The sequence below is a fragment of the Eucalyptus grandis genome, chromosome 10 (assembly GCF_016545825.1).
Source record: "Eucalyptus grandis isolate ANBG69807.140 chromosome 10, ASM1654582v1, whole genome shotgun sequence".
Classification (NCBI taxonomy): domain Eukaryota; kingdom Viridiplantae; phylum Streptophyta; class Magnoliopsida; order Myrtales; family Myrtaceae; genus Eucalyptus; species Eucalyptus grandis.
Window position 1 is genome coordinate 11061784 of NC_052621.1, and position 10909 is coordinate 11072692.

The 10909-nt window shown below is 38.9% G+C and overlaps 1 protein-coding gene across 1 annotated transcript; it reads left to right on the forward strand.

The window, feature by feature from the left end:
- Window positions 1–230: 230 nt before the first annotated feature.
- LOC104421718 (proline-, glutamic acid- and leucine-rich protein 1) lies at window positions 231–10582 on the forward strand. Its single transcript, XM_010033774.3, is given in 14 exon segments — window positions 231–630; window positions 1276–1392; window positions 2169–2233; window positions 3178–3283; window positions 4448–4522; window positions 5013–5072; window positions 5199–5328; window positions 5417–5610; window positions 5774–5958; window positions 6513–6640; window positions 7483–7754; window positions 8191–8215; window positions 8218–8433; window positions 9635–10582. Coding segments are annotated over 14 exon segments (2625 nt in total). The 5' UTR covers window positions 231–363; the 3' UTR covers window positions 10420–10582.
- The last annotated feature ends 327 nt before the right edge of the window (window positions 10583–10909 follow it).

Genomic DNA, 10909 nt, shown 5'->3' on the forward strand with positions numbered 1-10909 from the left:
TTTGAGTAATTTTTTGAATTCTCTGGGTCTTTTTAAAATCTTTTTCTCGCTTTTTTCTTTTCTTTTCTTTCAATTATTTTTCTTTTACCATCCATTCGGCCCAAATCCAAACGTTCACACTTGGCCCAAAATCCTCCCACTTGGGCTTGGGCTTTACCCGGTCAGGTTCAGTGACTCCCCACTCTTTCCTAAACCGAAACTACAAAACCTCTCTCCGCGGAACGCTCTCGTCTAAAACCCAAAACCCCGCCGCGTTCGCCCGTCGCCGCCGGCGCCTCCCGCCGCTCCTCCGATCCTTCCCCCGCATCACCCCCCCTGCCCGGCCACCGTCATCGCCGGTTCGGGCTCGGGCCTCCGAGGTCGATGGCGGCCCACGGCAACTTCGGCGGCCTGCACGACGTCGCCCTGAAGCCGCGCCTGCTCTCGAAGCTCCTGAGGGAGCGCGTCCCGGACGATTCGCGCCCCTTCTCGGACCCCTCGGAGCTCGCGAGCGTGGTCGCCACGCTCAGGGTCCACAAGCTGCTGTCCGAGTCGTCCGAGGAGTCCGCGGACAAGAAGGTGGTCGAGAGCTGGAAGAAGGCGGTGGACGCCTGGGTCGACCGGCTGATGCTCCTGGTCTCCAGCGACGTGGTACCGGTCTCCCGCCTTGTCTTGGCTCTGCCATTATTGAAGCTCGTACTTTTGTTTGACAACAATTCCTGTCCCTTTTTTTTTTTTTGCCCCCCTTTTTCTGTTTCCCCTGTTGGAATGCTGTTGGCTGTTGTAGTTTAGACTGGTAGAATGGAACATCCTTTTTTCTTTCGGTTTTAGTGGTGCTTGCTTCTAAGGATATTAATGAATTGTGAATTGCATGTTGTATGCTGGCTCATTCAGAATGAAGTTCTATGGCTGTCCTTCCGTTGTACAGATAAAAAGAGAAAATAAGTATTGTGGCCAGTTTGCAAGGGAATTGAGGATGAATATGAATGCTTACTGCTTAATTAGGTTGAATGTACTTCTTTTATTAGGTTATTATTCCTTTTTGGAGGAATCGGTGCTCTTTTCTGCTGTCTTGGTAATCTGTTGCGACCTGGTGAAGAAATTTTTGAGTGCTTACATGTAAAGTGGTAGATGGGATCTGTTGGATTTTGTGAATTAGGTCTACCCTTGGCGGAACACAGGCTTTGTTTATGAAAGCTGACTAAACCCTTTTACGATGGCTTTGCAATTGCTTTTTCGGAACTTTGGAATTTTGGTCTCAGTATTTATGTATCTGAGCATGTGATTCTCTTCTAGCCAGACAAATGTTGGGCAGGAGTCTGTTTACTGGGCATAACTTGCCAGGACTGCAGCTCTCACCGTTTCTTGGCATCTTATTCTTCCTGGTTTCAGAAACTTCATGTGCATGTTCAGGTATGTGAATTTTATTGTGGTTATACCTTTATTTTCTTCTCTTTCTTCATTTTTCAGCTGAGTGACATACTGGTTGACTGACTGTGTTTGGTGTTTTCTTGATGTAAAACTAACAAACCAGGCATTGATACCTTGTTGCTTTTTGGTGGTTGCTTGTTAAACTATTAAATGTGTAGAGATTAAGTATCTATCTGGAAGCTTTAATCTTTTGCTTTTGGAAAGTGCTGAGTAACTTCTTTTCCATGATAAAACCAAATTGAAAGAAAACGCAAGGCAGAAGGAAAGCACATAAAGGTGTTAGAAGGATGTCTCCAAGTGATGCTGAGTGTTGTAATGAATTGTGCACTTCAGAATGTGTATCACTCTGCACAAGTAGCAAACCAACAAGTGTAATCTTTTGAAAGGTTCTTGCAATTATTGTTGTGCTTTTTGTTAAATGCAAGTTCATTACTTCTGGACTTTTACCTTCCACAGCATACTAGTAGCAATTGCAAGGCAGATTTCCATTCTAGTTAATTTGGCTACGAAAATTTTAGTGTCACACCATGTTTGTTAAAGACAGAAGACTCAATCCAACTGCAAGCAAAGGTTGACTATTACCAATGTAATTTGCCACATAGCACCCATATATGAGAAAATCCAAGCTTTTCATATTAGTTTGATCGCATCCTAGTCAGTAATAATTGATGATCAGATGCTAGGCTTAGAAAATGATAAGAAGTGCGTACTATTGTTATTGGAGTTTAAAAACCCTCTTCCTTTCATCTTTTTGATAGGCACCAGGGGTTTCCAACTTTGTGAGAGTGGCATCTATTGCCTCACTTTCGGACTTATTTACAAGGTGAGCTGTCTTCTGTTTTTCCTTTGGCCTTCTACTTATGGAATTGAAAATCCAGCTCATCCACTATGTCTTGTCGATGCCTAAGAAAGCGTGGCACTGTAGTGTGGCTAAGAATCAAATAATTGCAGATTTTGTGTTACTCGACATCATTGAAGAGTTTGTTATAATTATAAACGAATCTGGATCTACTTCGTTTGCTACTTCACATGTCTTATATATTATTTCTTGACTATCAAGAATGTCAATGAAGGATTTGTAAAGAAGATCTTTTTATATACAATTAGCTTCTCATAAAGAGCATCAAGTATGTGCAAGACTTATGCTAAATTAACTGCAATAAAAAGATCCAAAATTTCAGAAAATAATTTGTAATTTCAATGAATAGCTGTCTTGATTGCTACTGGGCGACTAATGGTATATCTGCATTTTGAACTAAAAAAGAGTTCTCATGCTGTTGCCTAGGAGGCATGTGTGCAGGTGTATGCATAATCAAACTTAGATGGAGACAACATAGTTGCTGATGATGATGATGATGTTGTCATTTGATAAATATGGTGCTTAGTCACATCTTCTCAGTTCTGTTGACCAGTGGCTTCATGATCCTTGTGTTTTTCCTAAATAGAACAATTGATGATTAGCTTCGTTTTAAAAGTGATGAGATTTGAGTTTCCATCTGAGGTTATTGGATATCGAAAACCTCAATCGATGGAAGATTTTATGAGATTAACTGATCATTTTCCATCAAAATTGCAGAAAAAGCAAAACGAAAAGGCAATGACAAAGTGACAGCTGATAATTACTCCTTCAAGCATTTTTATTATATCTTACTTCAAGCAACACCTATGCCACCATCTGTTAGTTGACCTTGAACAATGCAAGAGCCTTAGGTTCCTGTTTACCTGATTCATGGTTTAGTCATTGCGTGCTTTATTTTCCTGGACTAGGTTAGGTCAGTTTCCCAATGTGAAGAAAGATGGTGTTAGTTTTTCTGGGAAGCTAATTCAACCATTTTTGAAGCTTTTAAATGGAGATGGATCGGAGGCTCTTTGGGTTAGTAATTCTCTCCTTTTGCTTTTTCTTCAATGTCAACCTAAATATTCTATTATACTTTGCTTTTGTTTTAAAACTCTGCAAATTGAAAGGTGGAGAAAGGCCTCTGTGCTTGTGGATGCGATTGTTAGATTGAACTGAGAGTTTGTAAATGTTGCAATTGCTGTTTAAAGCATTGTGATTTAAGCTTATGATTCATATAAGTGCTCACAATCACAGCAATTTCAAAAAGTTATCTCTTCTACCCAGGGCACAATTTGGTGCTTTATGTCCAGCTTCTTGATTCATCCTTAAACCTGAAATACCCAATGCGGTAACTCGCACTATGCCAATGATATAAAATCTACTTTGAGAACCTTTTACGCTTATGAAATGGAACTTTTGAACTGATTGATTTTTCAATTGAAGGAGATCTTACATTGTTGGGATTGCAACTTCTGATGTGATGCTTTTATATAATGCAACACTTTGCGTGTAAGTATGCCTGAAACATGTCATTCTTTCCGAATGTTAATTTTGTCTATAGAATTAAGGCAAAATTGTCCCAACTTTTGTTCTTGTAATCAGCTAACAGAACTTTTGGTGGGTCTGTATGTGATGATCCTTATGGTTCTAAATTATTGCAGTTTGCTTGTGTAATAGTACTCGTAGCAATTTACCCATCTCTCACATCTTGGCTGCAACATACATAATCTTGGGGAAAGTAAACTACATTTTCGCCCTTGATGCTATGCAATGCAAGTGGCTAGTGGTTATGTATCAGCTTTCCCTTGACCATCCCTTAACATAATTGCAAAGTTACCTGTGCTGGGGATCTTTGTAAAAAGTACAATGTAACTTCTTCAGAACTTGGGAAGTACATAGACTGCTGTTGTAATTGAACTCGTGCTGTTTAGTGCAAATCAAATTTTGGTATTCCTGCCATGTGCATGCCATTTTGTACATAGCATATCAGCAGTCTATGATGACAAAACTCCCTCTCTCTCTCTCTCTCTCTCTCTCTCTCTCTCTCTGAGAGCTTTGAACACGTTCTTCAACATGTTTACAGTTTTCTGCATAAGGGCAGACACTTTCTTTTTGGCCACAATTTATTGTGTTTATCTGCTGGAAGTTTTAGCCTTCTTTTTGGATTTCTAAATGCTAATGATATTCTGATGTTTGCAGGATGGCGGAGTTAACATGTTGTGCAGCATATTATGTTACTTTCCATCTGCCATCCATCGCCACCATTATGACAGTGTGAGTTTCTGAGTATATATTAGCCATAGTCATTTCTTTCAGGCGTGCTCATATGCCAAGCATGTAAGCAGTCATGTTTGCCTTCTGGCTTGAAATTTAACAGCTCCGAATTAAATTAAACTTTAAATATCTAAACATTTGTGAAAAAAAATTCTTGAAAAATTATTTGAATGACAGAGATTTGCTGCTCTGCTGCTGTTACACATTGTTTATTGGTTCCTTTTATCATACTGAAATGGGAGATTAAAGATGTATATAAAAGCACTTGAGAAGTTAAGAATCACTTAAACTAAAGATACTTGTGACATTTAGATAATAACCTGTGGTCCAAACATCAACCGTAAAAAAAGTAGTAAGGTAATGCAAGGTGAAGCTAGTTGTCAGATTTATCAAAAGACGCAGTAGTTTGCCATAGTGGGCTAGACCTCCCAAGTGGGTTAATTTATTGTTCGCTTATGCATTCTATGACATACTCCTCTGTATTTTGCAGGTTGAGACAACTATTGCTTTAAAGATAATGTCAGGGAAGTGCAGTACTTGCTTGTTAAAAGTAAGTGTGCTTCTCTTTTCTGGCTCTTTGTTTCTTGTGTTGGATCGATTGGCAAGCATCCAAGCACATGATGGGTTGTTCTGAAGTATATCCTTTCTTAATGTATTTCTGCTGCTGACCTTTCAGAAGCTTGCTCACTGCTTAGCAATTCTTCCCCAATCGAAAGGAGATGAGGAGACCTGGTCTTTACTGATGCAGAAGATCCTTCTTTTAATTAATAGCCATCTGAATGATGCCTTTCAATTCTTAGAGGAAGGTTAGTGAAAGATGCATATATACATATATAATGTGGTGTTAGTGCGGGAAATCTGGTGTTGACTTTTTGTTTTTTTTGCATGTTGCAGAAACCAAAAGTACCAAAGTTGTCAACTTACTGGTTCCACCGGGAAAAGATCCACCAACACCATTAGGATGTTGCAACTCTTCTGACAAAGCAGCTGCTGAGGCCATGAAAAGACCAAATAGATTGCTAACATCCAGTGTGTCTGCTTTTATGCTTTGTGGTTGTGAGATGCTTATAAATCCCTATCCTGTTCAGGTAGTGACTATCTTCTATGCATCTTTGTCAACTTCATTACGAGAGAGAAAAACCTAGGTTTAATCTTTTAAGTGCAATCTTAGAACTACTGATGGTTGAAAATATATCACAAATATTCTTTCTTGCTTTTGTTGATTTTGACCTATATTTTTTGTGAGAACAGGTGAATATTCCTGTTAAAGCAGTGTTAGCCCTTATAGAGAGAGTGCTAATGGTGGATGGCTCTGTCTCTCAAAGCTTGTTGCCCTTTGTCACAGCCATGCAACAAGAGTCTCTTTGTTCAGAGCTTCCAATGTTTCACTCCGATGCTTTGGATCTGTTAATTGCATTGACGAAAGTCATGCGCAGGTAATCTGTTTCTGGCTATTGTGCTTCTACAGTATTTTTGTGGATCACATAATCATTTTATCTAAGGTAGATTTTTTAAAATGCTTAAGCAGTGATTTTGTCTCCAGAACATGTAATATGATTTATTGTATGTGCATCAACTACTTTGGTGCACAGTTTTTTTTTTTTTTTCCCCTCCACATAAGAATAGACTAAAAAGTAGGTAATCGGCATGGCAAGGATGTAACTGAGCCATCACGGAGAACATCACTGGGTTGTCAATTGATTTGGCTTGAGTTGGGTGAGAACTGGGATTGTACCAAGAAACAGTTTGAGTTTTTGGAGGACGAGAATAACAAGGCACTTGATATTAGGTGGCACTTTTCTCAACTTAACTGTATGGTTGCTTTAAGTGCTGCTTGTCCTTCATGCTCTTGTTTCTGCAAAATTGGACAGAGGTTTTACAATGATTTTATATAGTTGTCTTGCACTGTATTTGTCCATTTTCCTCATGTCCCTCATTGGTCTCTTTGTTTTCTGGTTTTTAATGACGTCAAGTCTTCATTCTTGTGCAGTCAAATGTTGCCTCATGCTGCATATATTGTCCGACTTATTGTGAGATATTTCAAGAACTGCTCATTGCCAGAGTTAAGGGTAAAGGTCTACTCAATCATAAAAACTTTGCTGATGTCCATGGGCATAGGTAAGATACTTGTTTTAGGACTTACATGCTTTTCCCTTTATGGCTGTTTAGTTAAAGTCAGTTTATTTTTCGGGTTGGGTTATAAAGTAAGTATCTTGTTACCCTGCTTCCCCTGAAAGCATTGGCCTGGAAAGAAAGTTCAAATATCAAATATAGAACTTCTGAATCAGTTAACTTGGCCTCTCTCTGTACCACCTGGAACTTATTTTTCTTGAAGGAAAATGCGAACTGAATTCTGAGTTTTGGTGTAAATGGTGCCATCATGCTTGTCAGTATGTAAGGAAGGAACCTGTTTGATCATTGACAACAGAGAGTTCCATCTCTGTGCATATGTGCACACAAACCCAGAGGGATTGTATGGGGTGTTTGGTCTGGCTTTAAACCTAAACAAAAGGCCCTTTTGGCTATCTGGACAAAAGCTAAAAGTAAAAACCAACCCAAATTTTAAGGAGTCAATCAAATGCCAATTCAGCATCAGTTGACTTTGTGACTTTTGCAGCTCAATCTGCTAAAGATTGCTTCTGTGGAATACCTACATATTGGTTAATATTAGTGATGCAAGTTAATTATGGCTTTCATCCAAAAGGATTGATTTAAAAGTTCTGCAGCACTTCAACATTCAATCCTTGTTTTGAGGTGTTGCCAATTACTTGTGAGGTCCTTGACACTAATAACAGTTAGTCATTTGTTCTGCCTTTTCTTTATTCCACCTTTTGGTTCTATTATTTCATCTCATTGGTTTCTATTGATATAGTTCTATTATAGACTCTGATTTTCTTTTCTTATGTTCATATCTCTACCTCTGCTCTACCGTTAATTGCCTTGAAATAATTTCTTAACAGGTATAGCAAAATTCCTGATGCAGGAAGTAGTCAACAATGTTTTCATTGATTTAAATCCTGATCATCAAGATGGCCTTGCTTTTCCCATCCCACCATCGAAGGCCAATGAAGTGTTGTACCCAAATAAGAAAAAAAGGAAGCATGCTTCTGCAGCTAAATCTTTAGAGGATAACCATGAAACAGGCTTTGGAGAAGCACCCAAGAATCATCTGGTGGTACCTGCCAATGTTAAGATAGCTGCACTGGAGGCATTAGAGGTTCTTCTTACTGTGGTAAGTGATGCATAAATGTGCACTGTTGTCCACACGGAGAACTCTGTCCTCATCATTTGCCATAGAGATAAATTGCTGGGTAAACTGTTTGGATATATCACTGTAATGATGTTGGATGAGTTTCTTTTCAACTATAAATTCTGAATATTTAACCTCTTAAGAAGAAACTTATTTCGTCAACTTAGAAAATATGTTTTGGGGATACAGATAAATGGAATAAATTCTGGAAAATTTTGTTCTTGTACCATATGAAGTTCAAAGGGGGTCATGTGAAATTTCCGCATTATTTTTGTGTCAAACTCTGAGCTTTTTCAACAAAAATATCAAGAGAAAGTATCTCACCTTCCATCGGGGAGGCATGCATTTTTGTTATTGATCTTGTTAATTTATGACTCTGTCTTATTTCCATAACTTGCTTTTGACATGTTGGTTGCAGGGTGGTGCTCTGAGGTCCGACTCTTGGAGGAAAATGTGGATACCCTCTTGATTTCAGTAGCAACAAATTCAATTCATGATGGATGGAACATTGAGGAAAATAGCATCTGTATGCCCAAGGAACAAATACATATGGTGGAGAAATTGCAACTTGCTGCCTTGAGGGCACTATTGGCATCACTTCTTTCCCAGTCTCATGTACGGCCCTCAAATATAGCCAGAAGTCTTGAGCTCTTTCAAAGCGGTAATTCTCATTGGCAGACACGCTGTTTCTTTTCTGTGTGATTATATATGATTGGCTATAGTGACATAAATAGCAGTGGCAGAACTATATTCATATGCAGAGGAAACTACATCTCTTGTCTAATATTGTGCTCAATGTTAGATTAGTGAGATTTTCGCTTTTGATACAATTGGTTAATTGAAAAGTATTCCTTAAATTTTGTCAAGAGGAGTCTTTCTGTAGAGCCATGAGGGCAATAAGTTTGTTCAGAAAAGCATGTTAAAAAATATTGGTGATAGTGTGCAAAAAGAAGGAATTCCTTTCTTCTCTATAGATCATAACGGTGATATGATAAGTAATAAGGCATATCATGGCTGGAGCTTATTTGGTCAAAATATCCAGTGATATTATCTGTCGATTTTAAGTTATACCTCCATCTCGGGAAGTAAATCAAGTTGCAAATGAGTATTCTTCCGACGGAAGCTTTCTGTGAGGTACCATGGTCACTTTTCCTTCCAGTGAGGTTGCATGGCTGACTTTCCCTTTATTGTCTGTTTACCTCATTATGGAACTATAGTTCATTACTCAGATGTTTGATGGTGAAATTACTGCTGGATTCAATGCATATGCAGCAAATGCAACACATGAAAATTGTTTTTTCTATTTCTAGTCAATTGTTCCTCTTTGATGAAGTCTGTCTTTTTGCATTTTCCTTTTAATTCTCACCTGAATCCTTTCTTTTCGTCCTTTTGTGGTCCATGATAGAAAAAGGTCAATTCAGAGTTGTCATTGGTTAACTTCTAAGGACATGTGCAGTGGACTTTGTGATGTGCTGCATGAATGATGAAATACTTACTAAGGGGTTTGAGAAGGATAGATTAGATTGTGATGATTTGAGATAACTTATTTGATGAAAATAGTCGTTTACAAAACGACCTGCTAACATGTATCTTCTAAGATTCCTCAACATTATCCATCAACTCAAACTAATTAACATCCATCTGTCGTGCGCTCGCTCATTGACAGAAGCAATCGTGGTTCCTTCTGCTAGTTTTTCTGTCCTTACTGGCTAGACATATCCTTGCAATATCTTATTTCATCATCATGAGATGCAGATTGCCACGTCCTTACTAGTGCAATCACTGCTCACCACCCATTGAATTGCTTCTCTTATAAATGTTATATTAGAATTTACATGGACTCAGGATATTGTTTTCTGCAGGAAGACAGGAAACAGGGACAAAGGTAGCTGAATTTTGTGCACATGCTCTTTTAGCTTTGGAAGTACTTATTCATCCTCGGGCACTTCCTCTGGAAGATTACTCCCCTGCAACCGCCGACTCCTTTGGGGGATTTTCCCGCAAATTCGCAGAAAATGTGCACTCTGGTGGCCAGCCTGCAGTTGCTTTTTCACAAAGGACTGAGCTTACTCTGCCTGATTCGTATGATGATGAGCTGCATAGCAAGTGGCTTCAAAATCAGGAAAAACCTGAGACTCCATTAGATGACCAGGTTAAGAAAGTTAAGTACAGTGAAGATCGCAGTGACTTGTCCCAAGCAATTAGCATGGAAAAGGGACATGACAACTTCTTAGATAAAAGCACTACTGAGAAAAGTAGGATATCGCCTCTCGAAGTAGATGCGAATGACATGGAAATGGAAGACAGGAATCCTAATAATGTGGAATCACCCAAGCATGAAAAGACAACTAGGAAATTTAAAGAAACCCTGCAACAGATAGCAACTACTTCTAAAGATGCTGAGAGAGATTCCAAAACAGAGTCACTGAGCAGTGTCGCTGCAGATCATGGAAGTAGGGAAGTCGGATTAGAGGGGAATGATGTTGTGACTCAAGGTGATGGCAATTCTGCTTCAGGTGAAATGGTTATGCTGGGGACTTCAGATTCTGCAAAGGGCAAGGAGATAATTGTTAATCCTGATGACGAATCATCTATGGACGTTTTTCCCGATATTATCGATGTAGAACCAGATTCGGATGAGGAGTAAGTATATCTCACGTGATGAAGGGATGAAAGGCATATTTTTCATTGCATAAAAGGCAGAACAGAAACATAAGAGTTCAATGTTTTATTATTAATTAAGCAATCAATTTGAGTTTTGTCTCGCAATTGTAGTTAATCTTATATCAATGTCTGTTTCAGCTTTGTATTTCAGCTTTGTATCCTATCCTATTGTGGTGAATGAGCATTCTTGATTGTGTTTCATCCGTACCCATCTTCACATATTCGTATGATATAGATAAAAAGTGGAGCGATATGCATTTGATTGATCCTTTGGCAAGAAGAGCGAACTGGATTCTTCTCATTAACAGGTTATGCGCAGACCGGTTTCCATGAACTTTGGCATCTGCTGAGCAGGTTCGCAACAAATGTTGCTGCTGTGTGCAAAGGTCAGTATCATATTTTCTCTTTTGGGTGTAATGGAAAATGGAAGGTAAAAGAACATGACAGATTACAGCTCTAGGCCTCATAGCACC